Consider the following 26,602-nt stretch of genomic DNA (forward strand, 5'->3'; position numbering starts at 1 on the left):
TGGTGACCAGAAATTCTCTCTTACCACCTATATTTACTGTATGTAACAAGTGCCATTATCTTAGTTGCGAATCTGCTTAAAATATTATCTCACATGGAAAGCTGAATGGAAGTTTACCAAGAAACAATCCACAATTTCAATTTGCTATGTTTGTGCCATATTTCCATAATCCAAACTTAAGTTGTTTGCCTCTGATTCTATTACATAAACACAGGCATACTGTCAGCCACAAGGGAGATTTTCTTCTAGTATTTTAGAATGGAAGGATTTTCATAGACTACCAAAAAAAGGAATAGACCACTGTATGGATATTTCCTTTCAGGTTTATACATAACACAGAAATAATTAATTTCATTTATTTACTGACACACTTGATTTCATTCTATATAGTTCTATATAGAAATATCACCACATTTCTTTGCTCCCAAAGATGGCAAAACTCCTTAAGAGCTGAATATACTCCATGTCATTATGTCAGACTTCTCCCTTCCCATTTTCTCTCTTCTTAGACTCTTTATTATATAATAACATCAGAATTATAGGGAATTTGTGAAAACAGAACAAAGAAAATTCGTAGTCCCTTTACCCAGATGCACCAGTTGTATTTTGCTTTATTTGCCTTGCTGCTATTTTCTTCCTAATCACTTGAGAATTTGTTGTATACATCATGCCCCTTTATCCCTAAATATTTCAACATGTATTTTCTAAGAATAAGGGATTCTTAGATTGAACCACAGTTCAATCACCAAAGTCAAGGCATTTATAGATAGAATATTATTATCTCATATAGAAGTCCATATCCCAGTTTTACAAATTGTCCTACTAATGTCATTTATGGAATTTTTTTTTTTTGATCCAGGATCCAGTTCAGAGCCATGCATTGCATTAAGCACACTGTATCTGTGTATCCATTATTATGAAACAATACCTGGGTTCTCCTTGTCTTTTATGAAGTTGATATTTTTTAAGAGTATAGACAGAGGTATATATATACCTGTGGCTGATTTGTGTTGATGTATGGCAAAAGCCAACACAATATTGTAAATCAGTTATTCCCCAATTAAAAATTAATTAATTAATTTTTAAAAAGAGTTCGAACAGGTTGTTTACTTGAAGAATACGCTTCAGTTTGGGTTTTTCTGACGTCACCTCTTTTGAGGGGTGGGATGTAACTTTGGGGCAGGACCACTGCACAGGTGATGTGTTCTCAGGGAATGACGTCAGGCAGAGTAAGATATCAGCTTCTCCTATGCCAAGTGAGGTTAATTTTGAACAGTTAGTGAAGATGGCACCTCCTGTACCTTTGTCCACTAGAAAACTATCCATGTTTTCCTTTCGGATTAATGTCACCTGTGAAAAGATACTTTGACACTATGTAATTATCCTGTTGTTTTTACTTAATTTTATTATCTATTAATGATTCTGGCCTGAATCACTTATTACTATAAAGGTTGTTATTACTAATAACTTATTGTTTCTCCTACCTTATTGGTCAGAGCTTTCTCTTCTCTTATTTACTTATTTACTCACGTCCTTACTATGGACTGGTGGAGTCTTTATTTTTTTAGTCAGTGGTTATAATCCACTCTCCTGTTATTCATGCTGAGTTTCAAATTTGCTCAGAAAGACCCCTTTCACATTGCCTCCTCTGTCATTTTTCTATGAGCCCGTCATTTTTTGAACTCTCCCTTATTTTCTAGCATTACAAGAAGTCACAGTTCATCTTGTACTCTGCCTGCCCCAGTCCTAGATTCGCACATTTCACCAAGGTTATCTGGCTCCTTTTAGAGATAAATTGTATTTAAATAACAAAATGTGCGTGCTAAATGTGCTAGTAGCTACTGGATATTGTTGCTTATAAGCACACAATAAAATATGCTTGTTTAAGGGCACAGTTCAGTGAATTTTGACTGTGAGTGTTGCACTCACAGCCCCCGGGTTAATGTTATCTGACCACTCCCAAATGTATTTCTCAAACCCAGTCTTCTCCCCCAAGCTCTGGATTTTATATCCACTTATTTCTACTGGACATCTTCACCTGAATTTCCAATAGGCATCCAAATTCAACACGTATCAAGCTGAAATCCACCCCACACCTGTTCCACCTTCCCCATTTCAGATGATGGCAGCTCCATTCCCCCAGTTATTCAGGCCAAAAACTTGAAAATATATTCAAAATGTATTCAGAATCCCCCCACGTCACCTCTCTCCATGGCTACCTCTATGGTCTAACCAAACCATCATTTCTTGCCAAGATTATTCCAGTAGCCTCAAAACAGATCTCACTGCATCAAAAGTTTGCTGCTACAATCTTGTCTTAATACAGAGGCCACGGTGACCCTTTTTAAATGCTGTGTTTCCATATTACTTTTCCTCTCAAAACTTTGCAGTGGTTCCACATTTTACTGACAGTAGAGCCCAAGTTGTTGCAGTGGCTTTCAGAGTGAAATTCTCACACACACCTCCACTTTGCTGTATGAACACATCTCTTTCTCCTCTTTTTCTCTCACTCTACCTGCCAGCATCCCAGCCTCACTCCCACTCTGGAATGAGTTGAGCTGGTCCCTCTGTAAGAAAGGCTTTTCCCCAGATACCTGCTTGGTCAGCTCCTTCATGTCCTTCAAGTTTTGATCAAATCGTAGCCTCTAATGAGGCCAACTTTGGCTATCCCAACACAGAACTCCTGATCCCTTGTCCCTTGCTTTACTTTCTTCCCCCATTGCACATACCAGCTTCTAACCCATTTTTATAAATTACTTCTTTTTTGTTTATTGCTTATTTTCTATCTCCCTTGGCTAGAATGCAAGCTTCTTGAAGATGGGGGTCTTTATTTTGCTCAGTAGAGGATCTAGAACTGAAAGGTCTCACCAAGCATCTGGAACAGTGCCTGTCCCTTAGTAACATTTAGTAACACTCAAAACATTCTTTTGTGGCCTCATTCTACTCATTGCAGTATCTTATTTCCCCAACCAGGGATTGAACCCAGACCTTGCCAGTGAAAATGCCAAGTCCCAACCACTGGACCATCAGAGAATTGCCTCAAAACATTTTTTAATGAACGAACCACTTTAACCTGTACTTTGATTGATAAACAGAAATGAGTGAGAACCCATCAGTAGAACTGAGTCCACATTTAATATTGGTGTGCGCCTAAGCACCCAACTTCAGTTCATTGCTCTTATCTCCTTATGGTCTTGTTTACATCTCCCCACACATGAAATCTAAAACCAATTGAAAATAAAAAGAATTTTAATAAGGTGGCATTTCCAAAAAGCAGTGGGCGTTGTGTGCCCTGAGTTAAGTCTTTGCATGCATAATAAACCCAAGTAACTTTCTGATTTTGGTCATTCCCTGACCTTGGGGAGCGCCACATTGTAAAAGGGTCATTTTCCATTTATTCTTCTGCTTCCAATATCCACTGTGATTTTTGAGTTCTGTAGAGGAAAAGGGTACATGGGAGGAGGCATGAGAGGAACCAAAATTTCTCCGTGTATGAACTGTATGTTTTCCTACTAGGACCATTCAGTTGACTCCAGATCTAAATTTGGCAGCAGACATCACTCCTGTGGCTGAGTGATTGATAGAATTTCATCTGAGATGAAACATACCTTGACAGACATTCAAATAATGTGCTTGGGGTATTTCTGGACAGTCAACAGTCAAGTTTTAAAAGGCACATGTGATAGGAGTATTAAAATATCTCTACTGACAGGATCAGATTTTTATGGCCACCAGTGAAAGAGAATATACTCCACTAGAAAATAAACACCCTTTTTGCTTCATGTCATGAGAATCTAGGTCACTCTTGTGCTGAGAGTTTTAATTCCTTTGCTGCCGATGTTCCTGGGACATTAGGAAACCTTTCCTCGGGTCCAAGGTAGTGTATTCTCAACTCTTCTAATCAGGTGAAGGATTCCATCAGACTACAGAGATTGTAGGATGAGAACCTGTTCTAAATTCTGGAACCTCCATTCCTGTATAGAAGAATTAAAAGCATAACTGTTCTTTAAATGCATCCTGAAGTGTGTAAATTTACTCACTAAGTTTACTAACGTTGTTAATAAGAAAATGAGGTTTTTGATTCACATTCATGTCTTCCAAAATTAGTCAGAAATATCTCCTTTTAATGAATGTAACATATCAGAAATATCTTTCTTGTTCTAAAAGAATTTCAAATGCAGAGTTACATGGTCTCTATTTAAGAAAGCATTGAGAGCATCTCTTGGGATTCTCTCCTTTAAAATGCACTCTATTTTTTACAGAGTGGAGAAAATAGGGCTTTTTAAATGTGTAACTTCGGAATTTGATTGCTTTCCACAGATACAACACACTCAGGGGAAATTGGCACCAAGAAAAAGGTGAAAAGACTGTTAAGCTTTCAGAGATACTTCCATGCATCAAGGCTGCTTCGTGGAATTATACCACAAGCCCCTCTCCACCTGTTGGATGAAGACTACCTTGGACAAGCAAGGGTGAGCTAGTTACCCCTCTGTCGCTTCATATCAGCCCAGTGGCTGAGAGGCTGTTCCTCCCCCCACCCTCCCACCTCCCTTACCTCCACTGGTAGCACCTCGCTTTGAGTCCTACTTCGGGGCCCTGAGGGGCTCTGTGACTCTCAACAGTTACTCAACACATCTGGGCTTTTTCCTTAAATATTAATATAAAGCAAGGTTAGTAGAAGCACCCTCCTCATAGGGGTGGCACAAGGACTAAATAAAGTAAAGCATGTTTGCATGCTTAATAGACTCATACCTAGCACATGCCAGCTATTTTTATTTTTATAAATGTGCAAAACATTTCTGCACAACAGGAAGTAAAACAAGGGTCTCCCTTGTAGCTTAGTTGGTAAATAATCTGCCTGCAGTGCAGGAGACCCAGGTTCGATCCCTGGATTGGGAAGATCCCCTGGAAAAGGAAATGGCAACCCACTCCAGTATCCTTGTCTGGAAAATCTCATGGACAGAGAAGCCTCGTGGGCTGCAGTCCATGGGGTCGCAAAGAGTTGGCCATGACTGAGCAAGTAACACACACACACACAAGTAAAACAAAATTTTGGACTGGCTGATTACCAATCAAAGAATAACTAAATGTTTTAACCCATTGTCTTCCCATACTAGCTACCCTGAAATAAACCCAGTAATTACCAACTTTGAATTCCACTTTAGTCTATCAGTACAGTGCACTGTCTTTTTTATACATTTTAATTTATTCAAATTTTTAATGATTTGACAATTTTATTAGCAATACACTGATCCAACAAAGGGTGGAAATATAGTGTGGGACAATCTAAAAAAAGTTCACTGGTCATCTCTAGCCCAAACTCTGAAAGGAATTTATATTTTAGGAATAAACTGCCTCAGTTTAAACAGAAGTCAAAGGTAATATTTTATAGTTCACATGATAGGTAGTATTGTGCCATCTATATACCAGTAAGAAATATATTCTAATGGTGTGTACTATTAGGAAATAAGCAGCAAGTAAAGTTGGAAGAATTAATTTCCAACATTAGATCTACAAAAAGAAAATAATTATCACTCCTTCAAACAGCCAAAGGTCTGAGATAGAGGGAATGTTTGGTTGATTGGTTGGTTGGTAATTTTATTTGGTGAGAAAGTGAAAGTGTTCGTTGCTCAGTCATGTCTGACTCTTTGCCAGCCCACAGTGTAGCCGACCAGGCTCCTCTGTCCTTGGAATTCTCCAGGGAAGAATAGTGAAGTGGGTAGACATTCCCTTCTCCAGGAGATCTTTCTCACCCAAGGATCAACCCCAAGGCTCCTGCCTTGCAGGCAGATTCTTTATACTCTGAGCCACCAGGGAAGCTCCAGAAGCAGAGCAAAGCTAGGCTCCCAGCACTGGAGCATCTGACAGCATTCTCAGAGATGCCACCCATCTCAGCAGCCCTCTCCTGAGAAAGATGACACTGGGATAGATGTAGGAGGAACCAACAGGCTAGAAATCGGGATACCAGAGCTCAAATTTTAGCTCTGCCTTTAGAATTGTGTGACCTGGATTAAAAGAGCACTTAAACTGGACTTCACCCAAAACCTACTGTCCCTTTATTTCTTGATGCTATTGTGAAGTCTGTGTGCCACGATGAGGCCTTCATATTTTATCATAAGACACAGGGAGACCACTCAATGGGAGGTGGGGAAAGAGAGCTGGTCCTCAGCGGAAGCAGGGCCCATGAGAGGAGAGGAAGGCAGTCACTGGAGCTGCAGTGAGGGCAGAGTCAGCAACTGCAACTCTGACACCATCTAACTCTAAGCAGGAGGTATTGTTCAAAAGAAAGGTGGTCCCGTGGCTAAGACTCTGTGCTCCCAAAGCAAGGGGCACGGGTTTGATCCCTGATCAGGGAACTATTAATAAGATCCCAAATGCCGCACAGCACAAAGAACAAAAAGACATAACCAAATGTTTGAAAATGGACTGAATCAGATATTTGTACACTTACACTCATAGCAACGTTATTCACAAGACCCAAAAGGAGGAAGCAACCCATATGTGTGCCAGGAAATGAATGGAAAACGAAGCGGGGTATAATTCACGCGATGGAAGATTATTCAGTAGGACAATAAGTCTACATTGGACGATATGTCTTTAAATTACCCAATATTTTCAATTGCCCACGCTTCAGTTTCCTGTCTGTACAGTGGTTAATTTCACATCTAGTCCACACTGAGCCGAGTAATATGCTCATCAATCATCTAGATTTCTTTTTTTTTTTTTTTTAACATTACTGTAAACCTCCTCCCCTAGGTAGAGACTATAAAACTACAATTTTAACCACGGTCTGTCATGTGTGCTTTACTATGTGCATGCACTGCTCTAAGCTCTTTACATATATTACCTTATTTAATCTTCACAACAGCCCTCCAAAGCAATAGTATTATCAGCTATAGTTTTCTTTTTTTAGTTTGGTTTTTTTTTTTTTTTTTTTTGGATAATTGCTTTACAGAATTGTGTTGGTTTCTACCAAACATCAACATGAAGCAGCCACAGGGACAAAGGCCGATAATCCCCCCACTTAAACCTCCCTCCCACCTCCCTCCCCCTCCCACCCATCTAGGTCATTACAAGCACGGGTTTGAGTTCCCTGAGGCACACAGCCAATTCCCAGTGGCTATCTATTTTGCACATGGTAATGTGTTAGAAAACAGGTACAGAGAGGCTAAGCAATTTGCCCAGGGTACCACAGCCAGTAAGACTCACGTCTGTCGTAGGCTGTAGCCGTCTGATTCCGGAGCCTGTCCCTTTAACACTGTTATTATTAGGGAGTGGAGTAAGATTTGTTTTACTACAAACCAGTTGTACATAGATAGTAGTACGCTGCTATTTTCAACTGTTTAATTCTTTAATTCACTGTGTCTCAAAGTAAATGTTTGGGTCTCCAATATGATTCATCTGAGTACTGTTTTTTGTTTGCCTTTTCAGCACATGCTCTCCAAAGTGGGAATGTGGGACTTTGACATTTTCTTGTTTGATCGCTTGACAAACGGTAAGTCACCCAAAAGAATTTTCACTAAAGCACACACCGTAAAATGGGATTAATTTTGTGAAAAACAAAATTTATTTTTAAACACTGTTATTCTTTATTTCTTTCTTTTCCCACGTTCATAAATCTACAGCCATTCTAGAAGGACCAGGGCAAAGGGAAATTAGTTCAGATGAAGAATAAGGGTTGAATTTAGACTTCAGATCTTAATACAATTTCCTTCTGGTCTTGATGACTCCAAAGGCATTTAAAAAGCACAGATTAGATCTTTCCTTGTGTAATACTCCAGCCACATGCAAAAGGAGGTCATTTGTTCTTAGTTGATGAAAACTAGAAACATAAAAGCATATCTGATCAGTCCTGCCTCTTACTGGAGCCAATGGTTTTGCACTTTTATTAAGTGAGTGAGTCTGCCCCATTGCAGGTATTGTTCAGATATGCTTGGCATCATGAGAAGAAAATAATCACTGAGGATAGAGTACAGAAACGTAGATTGCAGCTGAAGGGAAAAGTAAACTTCTTATTAGCTCCACTTTTTAAATTCTTGTGTCTACAGAGGTTTCTCTTAAGAAAATAATAAGATCCAATTGTATTTTTAACTGCCCATTAAACAAATCTGATAATAGGGAATCAGTAAAAGACATCACATTTAATGCTGGCCATCATCTACCATGGCCCCGCCAGGTGGTACCAGTGGTAAAGAACCCACCTGCCAATGCAGGAGACGTAAGAGACAACGGTTTTATCCCTGGGTTGGGAAGATTCCCTGGAGGAGGGCATGGCAACCCACTCCAGTATGCCTGGAGAATCCCATTGTCAGAGGAGCCTGGTGTGTTACAGTCCATAGGGTTGCACAGAGTCGGACACGACTGAAGTGACAACACGCACACACTCATCATATACCAGGCTTGTGTTTTAAGGCATTACAGAAGATTTTCTCACCATTCTATTCCTGACAGACAACACATAGTGGAGAGAGATACAGCCTCAGACCCTGAAACTGAACTCTGTGTGCATGCCTGCTAAGTCTCTTCAGTCGTGTCTGACTCTTTGTGACCCTGTGGACTGTAACCCACCAGGCTCCTCTGTCCATGAGATTCTCCAGGCAAGAATGCTGGCGTGGGTTGCCATTTCCTCCTCCAGGAGATCTTCCCCACCCAGGGATGGAACCCATGTCTCTGTCTCCTGCATTAGCAGGCAGATTATTTACCACTAGCGCCACCTGGAGAGCCTGAAAATGAGCTTTACACTGTGAAAGCTAGACCATATAGGGATGTATCTCATAATCTTGTGTCTCTCTTTGCTCAAGTCAATTGAGAGATGGGGACCAGTACATGAAATTAACCATGAACAAAAGAATTAGTTCAATGGTCTTTATTAAAAAGAGAGTATAATCACAACTCACAAAAATATGAAATGAATATGTCGGTGATTTTATTTAATTAAATTAATTACAGATTCAGTAAAATGCTACAGCTAGTTCAAAGGAAAATTCAAAGAGTCATACATATATAAGCAGTAAGAAATGCTGAAATGAATTTGTCCATAGCTGGGAAACTGGGAGGGGAAAATCAATTGTATTTCCCTCTAATTTCATTTTCATGTGTACAGACAAGAATCGTCTGCAATGATATTGGTTATCTAAAATTTTGATTCTTGTGAAATAGCTCGAAGATAATGAAAGCTGTAAAAACACATAGAATCAGATACCTTGGACGAGTGTGCTTAAGCAATGCATAGTTTTACATTTGAGATACCAGTCCTTTTCTTAGTCCATTTCAGTCTTTCATAAACTCTTATAATGCTTTTAAAATTCAAAGTCCTTACTCTCTAGTGAACAATATTTCTTGAATGCTTAACAAGTTATTGTAGCTTCAGTTTTGCACCTCTGCTGACTTGAGTTACAAAGTATCTCATGGTCAAATCTCATCTTGAATGATTTTCCAAAGGAAGAGTAGGCAATGTGGTGGCTTCAGTTCAGTTCAGTTCAGTCGCTCAGTCGTGTCCGACTCTTTGCGACCCCATGAACCGCAGCACGCCAGGCCTCTCTGTCCATCACCAACTCCCGGAGTTTACTCAAACTCATGTCCATTGAGTCGGTGATGCCATCCAGCCATCTCATCCTCTGTCGTCCCCTTCTCCTCCTGCCCCCAATCCCTCCCAGCATCAGGGTCTTTTCCAGTGAGTCAACCTTTGCCTGAGGTGGCCAGAGTACTGCAGTTTCAGCTTCAGCATCAGTCCTTCCAATGAACACCCAGGACTGATCTCCTTTAGGATGGACTGGGTGGATCTCCTTGCAGTCCAAGGGACTCTCAAGAGTCTTCTCCAACACCACAGTTCAAAAGCATCAATTTTTCAGCGCTCAGCTTTCTTCACAGTCCAACTCTCACATCCATACATGACCACTGGAAAAACCATAGCCTTGACTAGACGGACCTTTGTTGGCAAAGTAATGTCTCTGCTTTTTAATATGCTACCTAGGTTGGTCATAACTTTCCTTCCAAGGAGTAAGCGTCTTTTAATTTCATGGCTGCAATCACCATCTGCAGTGATTTTGGAGCCCAGAAAAAATAGAGTTTGACTTCCCTGGTGGCTCAGACAGTAAAGCGTCTGCCTACAATGTGGGAGACCTGGCTTCAATCCCTGGGTCGGAAGATATCCTAGAGAAGGGAATGGCAACCCACTCAAGTATTCTTGTCCCTCCCCCAAAAAAGGGGCTCAAAGAAATATGGTGGGTTAGATACCCCTATAAATGTAAGAATCATTTGGAAACAAGACACATTTTCAGTGACCATTAAACTGTGCATTTTTTAAAATACTCATACAAACACATACACACACAGAGAGACCCACACACGCGTGTGTATCCCTGCTACTGCCATAGGCAGACTCCTTTTAACACTTAATGTTTTCATTGCCTGTGGTATTGCAGAAATGTCTGAGTTAATTTTTCTTGTGCAATAAGAGAAAACCTGGGACCAGATCATAATAATAATATCCTTTGTACTTGGATAATCTCAGATCTAAAGAGGAAAAGAAATGATCCTATCAGAGAACTTTGATTACAGAAATTTTGGATCCTATTGTCTGTCTTGATTTTTCTAATAGTAATGAAAATGAATTAAAGCAACTGACTATTTTCCTATAGGAAACAGCCTGGTGACACTGCTTTGCCACCTCTTCAACACCCATGGACTCATCCACCACTTCAAGTTAGACATGGTGACCTTACACAGGTTTTTAGGTAAGTCCTTTTTTCCACGTTTCTACTCCATTTCTCATGAATAATGGCAGTCTACAATGCTGTTTAATATAAAGTGGTAAGAACCATAGCATGGTAGATGAAGACCTCATATTGGTCTTAAATTATCCATCTTAACTTTAAAATATAGTTTATCTATTTAAATTATTGAAAAAATATTAGTTATGCTTAGGCTTAAAATATAAAGACTATGTGAAGACAGGGACTTTGCTGGTGGTTCAACAGTAAAGAATCTGCCTGCAATGCCAGAGACACAGATTCAATCCCTGTGTCGGGAAGATCCCCTGGAGGAGGAGATGGCAATCCACTCCAGTATTCTTTCCTGGGAAATCCCATGAACAGAGGAGCCTGGCGGGCTTACAGTCCAAGGGGTCGCAAAAGAGTGGGACATGTCCTAGCAACTAAACAACCACAATGTAAAGACAACATCAAAAGCAGATAACTGTCAGAGAAGTTACTGATCTGTTCACATATTAACAAAACCCAAGCAAAGTACTCCTCAAATAATGCCACTCTGGACATGAGTTGTCGAAATATTCAATAGGCTTTTTTTTTAATGAGAACTACTGTGTATCTAGCCCACATTGTAGGTAGAGTGTTGTGGGTATGTTATTTCTAACAGTTTCAGTAACTCTGCAAGTTGGGTGTTATCAATATTTGGCCCACAGATAAGGAGACGTACAAAGAAGTTTTGTAACTTGCTCAAGGTCAACAAATTGTAATTGGCCGAGCCTCCATCCAAGCCCAGGTCTGTTGGATTTGAAAGCCCACCATCTTTCCACCCAACTGCACCATCACTCTTCATCAAAAAGCAGTCCCAGCTCTCATTTGACTTTATGTATATGCTTATTTATCTTCCAGTGAATTACCCAGGGCAGGTTTTTTATGTTTTTATTTATTATTTATTTTGGCTGTGCTGGGTCTTTGTTGCTGCTCAGGCTTTGCTCAAGTTACAGTGCAAGGCCTTCTCTTGTTGCAGAGCATGGGCTCCAGGGCCCATAGGCTTCAGTAGTTGTTGCGCCTGGGCTCAGAAGTTGTGGCCCGCTGGCTCCGGAGCACCGGCTGAGTGGCTCACCGGCCTCGCTCCTCTGCTGCATGTGGGATCTTCGCGGACCAGAGGGCGAACCCACATCTCCTGCACAGACAGCTGACTCTTTACTACTGAGCTCCCAAGGAAGCCCCATCCTTGGCAAAGGTTTAGTCACCAAATAACTATCCTCTGCCTCTTAGCATGTTCCTGACTTCTTTGACTTGCCACATGGCAGCGCTTTGAATTTGAAAGCTGACTTGATACATCAAGAATGAAATAATGGCGATGGTGATAACAGCAGCAGCAGCAGCAGCCAGGCTTATATGGTGTTTACACGTGCTGGGAACTCTTCTAGGAACTTGCATATATTAACCCGTTTCATCCTTACAGTATGCCTTTGAGATCAAAGCTATTATTATCCCCACTTTATAGAGGAGGAAATGAAGGAAACTTTCGGTTAAGTAACTTTCCCAATATACATAAGTAACAGAGCCAGGATTTACATATAATAGTAAGATAAACCTGCTGAGTAAAATGTTCATGTGGCACAACAGAAATATTGGAAAGCAGCCAGAGCAAGGCTCATTCCAGAAACGCAAATAACCTCAAGCTAATTGTGTTCAGAGAGATTGAGTGAAGTAATCCCCATGAATGGAGCCAAATAATTTCAATTTGTCTAAAGAGGGAGAATGCAGATACTGTGAGCATGTGTGCACACCAGAGTACGTGTGAAAAAGCCAGTCAGTGACAGAAATAACACCAGAATCTAGAGCCATAGTCATAGGCTGGGCTGAGAGAATATGGCCACACTCGAAAATCAGGACGTTCTATACCCACTGAATATATTGCATCTTAGGCATTGCCTTGGTTATTAGCTGAAGCAGGCAAGTGGTTTCTGTAAATTGCAAACAAAATTGCATTATGTCTCTGGTATCAAGAGCACTCTGGTCCTTAGATTGGAAGGGCATAAAAGATAATCATTTGATCTGAATAAGACAGAAATAAATCTAAGGATTCCTCAGTGGGATCAATGAATTTCCACCTGAAGAATCCCAAGGTTTGCTCTGGTCTGTATTTGTTATTTAAGTGATAAAGCCATCTTTGGATGACAGCAGGGCTTTTTAAAAGGAAGCCTCTTTTATGGCCTATTATTCATAAATGGCAGCAAACTTAATTAAACTATAATGTGAAATAAAGTTGTCCTTTTCCTGCATATTTATTTTTCCTATGAATGAGAGCCTTCATGAATGCCAAAAAGAGGTGATTTATGAAGGTGGTGAGGAATCCCAAGGGCCTCACAAATCCTTCTAGCCTTTCTTCCCTCCTCCCTCTCTCTCTTCTTCGCTAACAGCCCAGTAGAACTGCCAAGCTGGCATACCACGTTCATTTCTAAGGCATCCCCGTGCTGCGCATTTGGGAGTTGCCGCTATTTTTAAGCAAAAGAGACCTTCAATAAGTCTGAGCTCTGTGTCCTGTTTTGTTTTTAGCTGATTGAGTTATCTGTTTACCTCCTAGTCATGGTTCAAGAAGATTACCACAGCCAAAACCCGTATCACAATGCTGTTCATGCGGCTGACGTCACCCAGGCCATGCACTGCTACCTAAAGGAGCCAAGGGTAAGGCAAGTCCGCTGTCCCCCCAGCCTTCTGGAAATGCCATGTAAACCGCCTGCAGGGCCCCAGATCGCCCGATGGAACAGAGCAACTGGGTTATGAGTCATTTATAGCATGAATACAAATTGCTTATATGAAGGGTTCATGGACTTCTCTGGCAATCCAGTGGTTAGGATTTTGCCTTCCAAAGCAGAGAGTTTAGGTTTGATCCCTGATCGGGGAACTAAGATTCCACATGCCTCAACGCCAAAAAAAATCAAAACATAAAACAAAAGCAATATTGTAATAAATTCAATAAAGACTTAAAAAAAATGGTTGACATCAAAAAAATCTTTTAAAGAAAAATTTTAAAAAGGTTTCAGTATCAGCTCTGAAATCATGAAAGAAAGTAAGAAAGAAAGTATAATAGTCATGAAAGAAAGTAAATTTTCAGAGGTTCCCTTCTATAATTTATATATTTTCAAGGCTGCATTAGGACAAAAACAACCCTCTCTATGACAATCTGCATCTTAGCTATCTTCAACAATCACAAAAGTTAGCTGCTTTTGCCTTGATACTATGCCACACATAGTACCAGCACTGAATTTTTCTAGAAAGAGTCTCCCAGCTCATGTTTTTTGATCAGCAAGTAGAATTAAAACTCCTCGAAACCCAAGTTCCACTTCCTACTGAGGCAACTAGACATCCCGATTCCAGCCCAAGAGAACCTGTGTCGATCAAAGACATCTTTAAAGTAAACCCAGATGCAATATATTAATCAAAAATTTTAAACATGATGATAATGCTTGTTACTCAAAACCTAAACATTTCTTAGCCATATAAAACCTAGCTGTATCACATATAGGATGAGTTTTGTTAGGGCTTTTGGGAAATGACACCTCAGTTCAAGACTCTGTTTGGTTCAATCAGTTTTAACATCAACCACTAAATAAACAGACATTCCCAAGACAAAACTGGGTATGCCTCATCCTTATAAAATATCCCAAAGACCTTAAAGGTTTTTTTTTTATTTAATCCTTAAGTAATTTGAAAACTGTAATATATATCACAGTTGTATATTTAAAGTTAGTACTAGATTCCCATTTTCCTGCTTGTTTCCTTAGCTAACCAAAAAAAAAGAAAAAACGACAGATTCTCACACATTGCCTCACTCTATTACACATTGGAGAAATATGCAAATTTTGCAATTCAGTCCACTATTGATTTCATATTCAAAGAAGTGGCAATGATATGTGGGATGAAATAGAAAAGTGATTTCTTTAATGTGCCCATCGCTTTGGCTTCAGCTTTTTCCTTCACTTACAGCTTTCCTGGGAGCAAGGCTGACCTTAGACTCTGCCTGTCCCCACCCACCATAGAGAGCAGTGTTGCCAACAGGCAGTGTTATTACAACAGCAAAACATGACAAGAGTAGCAGCAGGAAGGGAGGCCACCTGGAAGAGCTACACAATTTGAGTTGCTGAGTTATTTTCCTCCCAGTTCTTTCTTCTTTCCTGAAATTTCATGGCGCTGTTACCTTACTGACAGCTTCAGAAGGTTAAGGTCTGAATGACAGGCCCAAACGATACTAATGCGATGATTCATTCCATGTGATTTAGCCAAAACAAAGGCTAGCCTATTTTGGGAAACACACCAATCAATCTCTCAACTCCGTTTTTTAACAGCTCGCCAGCTTCCTCACGCCTCTGGATATCATGCTTGGACTGCTGGCTGCAGCAGCCCACGATGTTGACCACCCAGGGGTGAACCAGCCGTTTCTGATCAAAACAAACCACCACCTCGCCAACCTATATCAGGTAAGAAAGGCAACAAGATACATTATGGAGAACTGGTTTAGGCCCAGGACTGGAGCCTGAATCTCACTCTTGGAAATAGCCTTCATTCAGGGTCAGCCTTAGTGATGACCACAGCCAAACAGCATGGATTTGAAATAGGTTCAGAATATCCCCCAGGGAAGATAAAATTAGTTTGCAAGGATATTCAAGGAATTAAGTTTGCTCCAAAGCAGTTTTGAAATTGTCCTAGGTCAAACAGGATTCCTTAGTCTACGTTCTCATGGTCTGATACTGTCTCCATGGGAATCATCTAGTATATAATGGCCAGTTGAAGCCAGTCCTTGTAGAACTTCTATAAATTATACTTCCCAGGTGCAATTCTTATTCAGATTTATGTTACATCTCTAGGACCATTTGTTAATCACATTTTAATTTTTTTTTGTTGGAGTATGGTTGACTTACAATATTATATTAGTTTTAGGTATACAATATAGTGATTCAAAAATTTTATAGGCTATACTTCATTTATAGTTATTATAAAATATTAACTATATTCTGAACTTTTTTGGCTTCTGAGACAAAGGTATATTATCAAAGACAATAGGCATACTTTGTTGTTATAAAATATCTCAGCAGTGCTTGTAGTTTGGCCTGAAGAACTCTTATCTCTGATACTCCTTCAGACATTATAACCCTATATCATAAATGAATCATTCCCAGAATTTTCAACGCAGTTTTTGGAAGACCTTTGGTTGTCATTAACAAAATCATTGCCTACAAGGGAGTCATTGATCTCAAATGTAGATCTTTTGGGGAAAAAAAAAAAATCAGTGGAGGAAGAATTTCTGAAGGATTCCCAGAAGACAGATGTGTTATATAAGATGGTAGAGCTTGAGGATGCATTAATTTCCAATAAAGCACAGCTGGAACATGAAACAAAGCCTTTTCCCATTCACCTGATTAGCTTTTGGTCCATATAGGAAGTGGCACACCAAGGTTTATAATCGCCCTGGTACATACTTCAGCACTGGGCTCTCTTGGGCTGTCAGCCAGTACCTTAAGCTAGGGTAATGATGACCATAAAGAGAGGACAGGATGACAGAATTTAGAAAAACTTTTCATGATGTTCAGTTCAGTCACTCAGTCACGTCCGACTCTTTGTGTTTCCATGAATCGCAGCACACCAGGCCTCCCCGTCCATCACCAACTGCCAGAGTCTACCCAAACGCATGTTGATTGAGTCAGTGATGCCACCCAACCATCTCATATTCTGTCGTCCCCTTCTCCTCCTGCCCTCAATCTTTCCCAGCATCAGGGTCTTTTCCAATGAATCAATTCTTCGCATGAGGTGGCCAAAGTATTGGAGTTTCAGCTTCAACATCAGTCCTTCCAATGAATATTCAGGACTGATTTTCTTTAGGATGGACTAGTTGGATCTCCTTGCAATCCAAGGCACTCTCGAGAGTCTTCTCCAACATCATAGTTCAAAAGCATCAGTCCTTTGGCGCTCAGCTTTCTTTATAGTCCAACTCTCACATCCATACATGACCACTGGAAAAACCATAGCCTTGACTAGACGGACCTTTGTTGGCAAAGTAATGTCTCTGCTTTTTAATATGCTATCTAGGTTGGTCATAACTTTCCTTCCAAGGAGTAAGTGTCTTTTAATTTCATGGCTGCAATCACCATCAGTAGTGATTTTGGAGCCCCCAAAAATAAAGTCAGCCACTGTTTCCACTGTTTCCCCATCTATTTGCCATGAAGTAATGGGACTGGATGCCATGATCTTAAGTTTTCTGAATGTTGAGCTTGAAGCCAACTTTTTCACTCTCCTCTTTCACTTTCATCAAGAGGCTCTTTAGTTCTTCTTCACTTTCTGCCATAAGGGTGGTGTCATCTGCATATCTGAGGTTACTGATATTTCTCCTGGCAATCTTGATTCCAGCTTGTGCTTCCTCTAGCCCAGTGTTTCTCATGATATACTCTGCACATAAGTTAAATAAGCAGGGTGACAATATACAGCCTTGATGTACTCCTTTTCCTATTTGGAACCAGTCTGTTGTTCCATGTCCAGTTCTAAAAACTAAACAAAGAAAATAAAAATTAGAACTAAACTTACTAAACTATCTCAGAAGCCAAATCTATTGCTTGGGGAAAGCATAAAAATATGACCAGGGGAAAAAATGAATGACTGAAATGAAAGCTCCCAAATAGATTTTCTCTTCTTGTTGTGTTTTAAATCTGATTTTTCAAATGTCTTTAAAGAATATAAAGTAACAGAACTGACTGCTTGAACCCATATAATGTAAAGTGAAAGTCACTCAGTCATGTCCAACTCTTTGCAACCCCATGGACTGTAGTCCATGGAATTCTCCAGGCCAGAATACTGGAATGGGTAGCCCGTCCCTTCTCCATGGAATCTTCCCAGCCCAGGGATCGAACCCAGGTCTTCTGCATTGCAGGCAGATTCCGTATAATGTAAATGCCTCCCTAATTTTAATTTCTCAACGTCAAATAAATCACATCAATGGTGTTAAGAGAGTATCTACTCTACTGCCTGATTTGTGCATAAAAATAAGGGTCATAAAACTGTGCTTTGACATGTATAATAGTATATATAAAACATGTAGTGAATGAATGTTTAGACAGAAAGTCAGAAAGAAATATGCCAGATGTTAAACATGCAAAAAAACAGGGAAGTAAAAGTAGAATTTCATCAATTAACTACTCACTGCTAATGAACAAAAATTGATTCTCAAAAGAAAGATATTGCAATCTATCTTATTCAGATACTAAAAATGGTCTCAAAAAATGGATTCCTTACTCAAACTTTTAAAGTGTAATTTTTAATAATATTTCATCTCTTTGTTAAATATAAGCATTCCAATATAACCAAATTCTGCAACCTTTTCAGCAGAGCATACATGTATATTTTGAACTAGCAACTATTTATTACATGCATCAGATGATATATTAATATCTAGGAGTACAAAGATAAATAAAATATAATCCCTGCCCTTGGACACTGGTGCAAACTCAGATGCTCAAAATGTGCAACATCCAAGAAAACTTAATCCCAGTTTGAAAAATATTAGAAGAGTTAGCCAAAGATATACATATATACCTCTGTATACTTACATAGAAACAACTTTTTTTAAAGCCTCTGAAGAATAAATACCCATGCTGTTCTTTGTATACAAAGATGTTGCAACAATAAAAAGAGCTTTTTTTTTTTTCTTCTAGCAGTGAATTTATGCATCTCAACTGTCTGGCCTGATCCTCAATAGGAAAGAGAAGGATCTTTGGGCTAATGACTAGACAGAAATTGGCATAGAAGACTAAAAACCACATTCAAGATATTAACTTCATCAGTCCCCCTGCTCAAACAGTCTTGGACTCTCTTGAAGGCCAGAGATCCATGTCTTTAATTTAGGAACAGTGTTGAAAACAAAACAGTATCACTTAATGTCATAAAGATACTTCTAATATCCTAGAGCTGTCTAGTACAAAAGTATAAAACTTTTATCAGCCAAATTGGGACTTTACATATTAAAAGTAAAAATTATTAAGAGGACCTGAGAATAATATGAGATCTTAATTTTGTCCAAAAAAATATGATGGCTTTTACATTTGGCTATTTACCATTGCTTATCAAACACCATTTCTTATTGACAATATGAAGAAACTCCTAAAAGAGAAAGAAAATTCCTTTTAAAATTCAGTTCTGGGACTTCCTTGGTGCTACAGTGGTTAAGACTCCATCCTGCCAATGCAGGGAGTGTAGGTACAACCCCTGGTCAGGGAACTAAGATCCCACATGCTGTGCCGCACAGCCAAAAAAAAAATTTTTTTAATTCAGTTCAATGAATTATATCTTGTTGTGTCTTGAATCTTTATTCAACACTTACTATGATTCAGAAAGTGAAGTCCCTCAGTCGTGTCTGACTCTTTGCGACCCATTGGACTGTACTACCAGGCTCCTCTGTCCGTGGGATTCTTCAGGCAAGAATACCGGAGTGGGTTGCCATTTCCTTCTGCAGCAGATCTTCCCGACCCAGGGATCAAACCCCATTCTCTAGCGTTGCAGGCAGATGCTTACCCTATGAGCCACCAGGGAAGCCCTGCAAGAGTCAGACTATGATTCAAACACTGGCTAAATGACTTTATCTATTATATTATTTAATCTTCACAGTAGCCCAGTTAGGTAGGTACTATCATCACACCTATTTTCCAGAAAAAAGAAAATTGCTATTAAATTTAAGTGAGCTTCCCTGGTGGCTCAGATGGTGAAGAATTTGCCTGCAAAGCAGGAGACCGGGGTTCGATCCATGGGTAGGGAAGATCCCCTGGCGAAGGGAACGGCTACCCACTCCAGTATTCTTGCACAGAGAATCCCATGGACAGAGGAACCTGGCAGGCTACAGTTCATAGGGTTGCAAAGAGTTGGACACGACTGAGTAACACTTCCTTATAATAAACAGCTGATTAATGGCAGAGCTGGAATTAGAACTCACGGCTTCTATCTCCAGAGCCAAAATGCCTAAGTCCTGTACCTACCACCTCTAAAATTCATGTTAATCACCAACAATATGCAGGAAACTAAGAACTCTCCTGCAGGGCCTCCACCAGGAGACAAGTAGCTTAAAGTGGGAGAGCCTTTGCTAAGTACTCTGTAGTAGCTGGCTACAACGCAAACATGATGGGAAGACAGAGGCAAAAGACAAACTGACTCTGCAGACGGTTTCTAGAAATAAAAAATTGAAAGAAAAAACCCTTCATGGCAAAAGAGTGATATAAATGTGGTCTTGGAGTGTGAGTAACATTTTGAGCAGCAGGGCAGAGAGTGTAGCACAAGCACAAGCCGGTATACGTCGGGGATGTCAACCCACGATCCAGAGGAACTGCAAATGGACTGTCTCCATGGCCTTGAGCTGAGCATAGCCCTGGCATGAATGGCCCTTACCCTCAGCTAGATGACTTGGACATATTATGATGAAATGTATATTCTCTCTTTGATAGACCCTGTAGATTAGTTGTATGGAACATGACCTGGGTCAGAAAGTCTTCCCTCTGCATTAAGTTGTCAATGAGGAACTGGCATAACTCTCGGTTTTCAATTTCAAGGGGAAAAAAAAATCATGTTATGTAAAATATCAACCCAACAAGACCATTAAAAACACATGATATTTAAAAATCTTTGGAAATATAGCCTTTTAGTCTACCATGGCCTGTTGGTTGAGACATAAATGAGATTTCAGGAAACTATATGCAGATTTTCAGGTGATGTACCTATATGCATTTTTCTAGGGAGGGGATCCATAACTTATATTCATGTTTTAAAATGAGTTATAGATTCAGAAAGTATTAAGAACTGTGATAATGAGTGAAATATATATATATATACACACACATACACACACTATATATATACACACACATAAACACATATATATTACATAATGGGTGAATGCTTGCACTAATATCACATGTAAGTGTCTGACTCTTCGAGACCCAACAGACTGTAGCCTGCCAGGCTCCTTTGTCCATGGGGTTCTCCAGGCAAGAACACTAGAGTGGGTTGCCATGCCCTCCTCCAGGGCATCTTCCCAACCCAGGGATCAAACCCAAGTCTCTTACATCTTCTGCATTGGCAGTCAGGTTCTTTACCACTAGCGCCACCTGGGAAGCCCAGTATATATACATATATATATATATAAACAAAAACTGTACATGCAGACACATTAACTCAACAAATATAACCAAGAAGCTATGCCAGGAATTATGTGGCTTTGAGAACGCCCTGTGCGTGACTGTGTACAATCCAGAATTACTACAAATGAGATAAAATGGAAGAGGGCTTCCTCTCCCTCCTTTTGTTGGCTGTGCTCTTTTAGTTCTAATAAATAAGAAGATCATTGCATAAGGCCCAGCCTGTGCTTCTGCCCTGAGATAAAGAGAGTCAGGGCAGCTGGAGTGAAAGGTCAGGGGACTCTCTCCCATTGTCCTCTGTCTGGGTCAGACTCACTGGCTGAACTGCCAACCCAAGTTCAACATGAAGACCATAAAGGCGTTTCCACCTGGCACCTCTCTCATCAGACTGGAAGCAGTCCAAGTGTCTGTGGTGAACTCAGAGGTGTCTAAGAGTGTGTGAGAGATACAGTTGAGAATTATTTTCTCTGTCCCTCCACCCGCCAATCTTCCAAAACGTGGATTCAGCAGTTTTTCAAAATAAACATTAAATCAGATATGATATTGCCTATTACAATTATAAAAGGGATTGCTTTCAGTTCAATTCAAAATCTAGAATATGATACCGATTAACTTATTTACAAAGCAGAAACAGACTCACAGACATAGAAAACAAGCTTATGGTTACCAAAGGGGAAGGCGAGGATAAATTAGGAGTTTGGGGTCATCTGATACAAACCACTATGTATAAAATAGATAAGCAGTGAGGATGTATTGTATAGCACAGGGAACTATATTCAGTATCTCGTAATAAAACATATAAAAATTTTAATTGCTTTTGATAGAGTCCAACTTCATATTAACTGTTGACAGAGCAACCCAATGAATAAAATAATTGTTCCATGAAGCATCATATTTATTGCATTCCTTACTTGTCTTGCAGAGGTTTATAGTCATTTTTCTTAGTCATTTATCATAAGCACTTAGAAGAGGCTAGCATTTTGAACCACTTTTTATTCTTAACGACTCTGAACTGTAAATATGAAGTTGGCAGAGCCAGGAGACATGTTCCTCCCACATGGTCCTATGACCACTACTCTAACAAGCAACTGCAAGGATTATATGTAACCCCATAATTTTTGCAGCATGAAAGGTGTTTGGGGAAAGTAGAGTGAAAATTGTAAAAAGGAGGTTCAAATTTGATTTTCTGTTTCCTAAACTTTCTGCTGTTCATCATGAGGCAGCTGTTGTGTGGCACCTCCATGGCCCTGATCCGAATGAACCCAGACCTGCCCCATGGACAGCAGTTCAATGTCCATCCAGGCTCCTTGCCCTCAGAGCAGTATCTTTGGCAGATGCAGATCAAACAAGAGAAAGACCTCTTCCAGCAGGCCGTAAACATGGCAGTGCTGTAGTTTCTTCAAGGGCCAAGGTCTTGTTCAGGACTCAAGGAGCTTCTGTTCCCCTGAGACCTCCTGAGCTGGGGCTCTGGCAGCGTCACCAAGGAGACCACTGGGCTTGTTAGGGAGGAACTCAGTGACTTCATTATCTTCTGGAGTCTTGCTTCCCGGTTTCGTGAGCAATTAAAAATGAAAACACAGACTATGTTCCTGTTGTTGTTTTTTCTTCCTGCCTCCACTGGTTGAAAAGGTATAATTAAGTCTGAGTCTTGTTGTACACCAGACTCAGTTTATCAACATCAGTCTAAGTATTTTAATCAAAGAAAGTGTCCAGTAAATAGGAGGAAAAAACAACAGCCGTTTAAAGCTGCTTTGTATGATAGCAAATCTGCTCTGCCAGATTCTCTTTGACAAATAGACTCTTGATTTAATTTGAAAACCTGTGTTGGTGGTTTATTAAATGCCAGATGTGTTGTTATTCCGGAACAAAGGGATTGTTTTGTTCTTAGGGTGGATAATACTTGATTATTCAGATAAAAGGGGAAATAAAGGTTTTGTAGTTGGGGTTTGAAGGGTTTTATTTTGTTCAAAATAAATTCTGATAGGTTTTGTTGCCACAAAGGTGGATGTTTACTCTTTCAACTTTACAATGAAGATTATTCTTAAGACTACAAGTATGAAGAGTTTGTGATACCAGAACGCATTGTCATTGGGATGATGTGAAATTGTTGAGCTGATGCTTCTGGAAGTAGACAGATGATGTACCTACTCGGGGAATCCCAAAACAGGACTGGGATTCAAATGGCTATTAAAGTGGTATCATCTCATCCTATGTTCAGGTCTCCATGAGCATTTCTAATGACTTTCTTCTTTTTTCAATCCATCTTTTGCTGATACTGGTCTTTGAGCTGCTGTGAAAGTCGGTGAGCCTATAAGAGCAGAACCACCACCCGTTTGTTAAGACAAAGATACCTCCCTATGAAACACCAGTACCTCTCAGCCTGCTCACCCCCAATCCTCCCCAAGTGCAAGGCACCAAAATCTTTCATCCTCTCATCTACGCTCAGCCTTGCCTGGCTCTAACCCTTCCTCCACTGTACGGTCAAAATGAGTTCCCGAAACTCAACTGTGACACTTAGACGCCTGCTTAAAATCCCACTGCCCTCAGGATGAAGTCCAAACGTCTTAACCCAGTTCACAAGCCTCATTACGATCTGACCCTCACCACACTTCCTAGCTCCACTTCCCACCATGCCTCTCCCAGGCTCTATGCATCATCCAGTCTGAACTACTCTCAGAATCCCTGAGCCAACGTGTGTGCCAGGCAATGGCAATACAGAAGATGAACAAAACAAATAAACACGCCTGCTTTCTACTAGGGGAATCGGAAAAATAAGTAAAATACATGGTATGTTAGAATGTGATCGTTTCTAATGATTAAAAAATAGGACTTCCCTGGGAGACTCCAGGCTCCCAATGCAGCGGGAGTGGATTCAGCCCCTAGTTGAGTTCAGTTCACATGCTGCATGGTCCAAAAAAAAAATTTTTTTAATAAAAAAAATAAAACAGGGAAGGAAGATCTAAAGTATCCCCCTTACTCCAGGTCTTCACACACATGCTTCTCCTGGCTGTTTTAATGAAATGCACTCCCTCCATATTGCCTGCATTTCCTGACTCCTCTCTAACTCACTCACCTTTTTGATCTCAACTTGGACAAGTCTTCCTCCTGAAAGCCTTCTCTTTCTTTAAACATCCATCTTCCAGGCCCCTCCTATATGATTTCACAGTCCTGTCTCACTTCCTCTGTTATGATGTTTATCTCTGGAAACAGCCATTTCCTGATTCGACCTCCATATAACACCCCCTCCCCCAGTCTGAAAGTTTCTAGGCACCTACCTTTTCCACTGCTGTATGCTCAGCGCTTGGCACAGTCCTCATGGTCCGTGCATATTTGTTGGGTGGTGGGAGGTTTGCTGAAAGAGTAAGTGGTTGGATACACAGACTGGACCCATGCAGCAAGAAAGGCAGAACCTGAGTAGCCTTGAGATATCAGGAATATAGACAGTAGTGAGTACACACAGGGACCCAGAGTGAAAATCTGACAGAGTCAGCAGCACACAGAACAGAAGGCGTCTACCCACACTGTCCACTCAATAGTCATTTGTGCTGATTGCTACTGCGGGATTACCTACTGTGGGATTACCTACTGTGGGATTACCCACTGCGGGATTACCTACTGCGGGATTACCTACTGCGGGATTACCTACTGTGGGATTACCCACTGCATTCTTACTTCCCTACATCGAGTGTACCATGAAGACTGAGAAGCATTATGAAAAATTCTTTATGATGATATATTCATATTTGTTTATCTTGCAATTGACAGATGCTCCCTCTTATAGATGGTTCCTAGGTGGTGCTAGTGGTAAAGAACCCACCTGCCAGTGCAGGTAAAGGCAGGTTTGATCCCTGGGTTGGGGCGATCTCCTGGAGGAGGGCATGGCAACCCACCCCAGCATCCTTGCCTGGAGGATTCCCATGAACAGAGGAGCCTGGCAGGCTGCAATCCATAGGATCACACAGAATCAAACACAACTAAAGCGACTGAACATGCACTCACCTACTCTGTGTTCTTCCTGGAGTCATTTACCTGATCCTGGTCATCTGTGAGTAAACAGTGGAAGAACCATTGCTATAGTAACTTTTAAATCTCTTTGGCTGTAATGTTCTTTATCTTTCTGGCTTACTTCACTCTGTATAATGGGCTCCAGCTTCATCCATCTCATTAGGACTGGTTCAAATGAATTCTTTTTAATGGCTGAGTAATATTCCATGGTGTATATGTACCACAGCTTCCTTATCCATTCATCTGCTGATGGGCATCTAGGTTGCTTCCATGTCCTGGCTATTATAAACAGTGCTGCGATGAACATTGGGGTGCACGTGTCTCTTTCAGATCTGGTTTCCTCAGTGTGTATGCCCAGAAGTGGGATTGCTGGGTCATATGGCAGTTCTATTTCCAGTTTTTTAAGAAATCTCCACACTGTTTTCCATAGCGGCTGTACTAGTTTGCATTCCCACCAACAGTGTAAGAGGGTTCCCTTTTCTCCACACCCTCTCCAGCATTTATTGCTTGTAGACTTTTGGATAGCAGCCATCCTGACTGGCGTGTAATGGTACCTCATTGTGGTTTTGATTTGCATTTCTCTGATAATGAGTGATGTTGAGCATCTTTTCATGTGTTTGTTAGCCATCTCTGTATGTCTTCTTTGGAGAAATGTCTGTTTAGTTCTTTGGCCCATTTTTTGATTGGGTCATTTATTTTTCTGGAATTGAGCTGCAGGAGTTGCTTGTATATTTTTGAGATTAATCCTTTGTCTGTTTCTTCATTTGCTATTATTTTCTCCCAATCTGAGGGCTGTCTTTTCACCTTACTTATAGTTTCCTTTGTAGTGCAAAAGCTTTTAAGTTTCATTAGGTCCCATTTGTTTAGTTTTGCTTTTATTTCCAATATTCTGGGAGGTGGGTCATAGAGGATCTTGCTTTGATTTATGTCGGAGAGTGTTTTGCCTATGTTCTCCTCTAGGAGTTTTATAGTTTCTGGTCTTACATTTAGATCTTTAATCCATTTTGAGTTTATTTTTGTGTATGGTGTTAGAAAGTGTTCTAGTTTCATTCTTTTACAAGTGGTTGACCAGTTTTCCCAGCACCACTTGTTAAAGAGGTTGTCTTTTTTCCATTGTATATCCTTGCCTCCTTTGTCAAAAATAAGGTGTCCATAGGTTCGTGGATTTATCTCTGGGCTTTCTATTCTGTTCCATTGATCTATATTTCTGTCTTTGTGCCAGTACCATACTGTCTTGATGACTGTGGCTTTGTAGTAGAGTCTGAAGTCAGGCAGGTTGATTCCTCCAGTTCCATTCTTCTTTCTCAAGATTACTTTGGCTATTCGAGTTTTTTTGTATTTCCATACAAATTGTGAAATTCTTTGGTCTAGTTCTGTGAAAAATACCGTTGGTAGCTTGATAGGGATTGCATTGAATCTATAGACTGCTTTGGGTAGAATAGCCATTTTGACAATATTAATTCTTCCAATCCATGAACACGGTATGTTTCTCCATCTGTTTGTGTCCTCTTTGATTTCTTTCATCAGTGTTTTATAGTTTTCTATGTATAGGTCCTTTGTTTCTTTAGGTAGATATACTCCTAAGTATTTTATTCTGATAAAGAACATTACAGCATACTGACACATGTATATGGAATTTAGAAAGGTGATAACGATAACCCTATATGCAGAACAGAAAAAGAGACACAGAAACACAGAACAGACTTTTGAACTTTG

The 26,602-nt window shown here is 40.2% G+C and overlaps 1 protein-coding gene across 3 annotated transcripts in view; it reads left to right on the forward strand.

Annotated features, from left to right (window-relative positions):
* The window catches only part of PDE7B (phosphodiesterase 7B), a 344,452-nt gene that overhangs the window by 288,540 nt on the left and 29,310 nt on the right, over positions 1-26,602 (forward strand). For all 3 annotated transcript variants that reach the window (XM_061130037.1, XM_061130038.1, XM_061130039.1), the window contains 5 exons: positions 4,321-4,472; positions 7,432-7,495; positions 10,641-10,736; positions 13,300-13,400; positions 15,062-15,193. In XM_061130037.1, the coding sequence (XP_060986020.1) occupies positions 4,321-4,472; positions 7,432-7,495; positions 10,641-10,736; positions 13,300-13,400; positions 15,062-15,193 (545 nt within the window). The remainder of the gene's footprint in view (positions 1-4,320; positions 4,473-7,431; positions 7,496-10,640; positions 10,737-13,299; positions 13,401-15,061; positions 15,194-26,602) is intronic.

The sequence above is a fragment of the Dama dama genome, chromosome 26 (assembly GCF_033118175.1).
Source record: "Dama dama isolate Ldn47 chromosome 26, ASM3311817v1, whole genome shotgun sequence".
Classification (NCBI taxonomy): domain Eukaryota; kingdom Metazoa; phylum Chordata; class Mammalia; order Artiodactyla; family Cervidae; genus Dama; species Dama dama.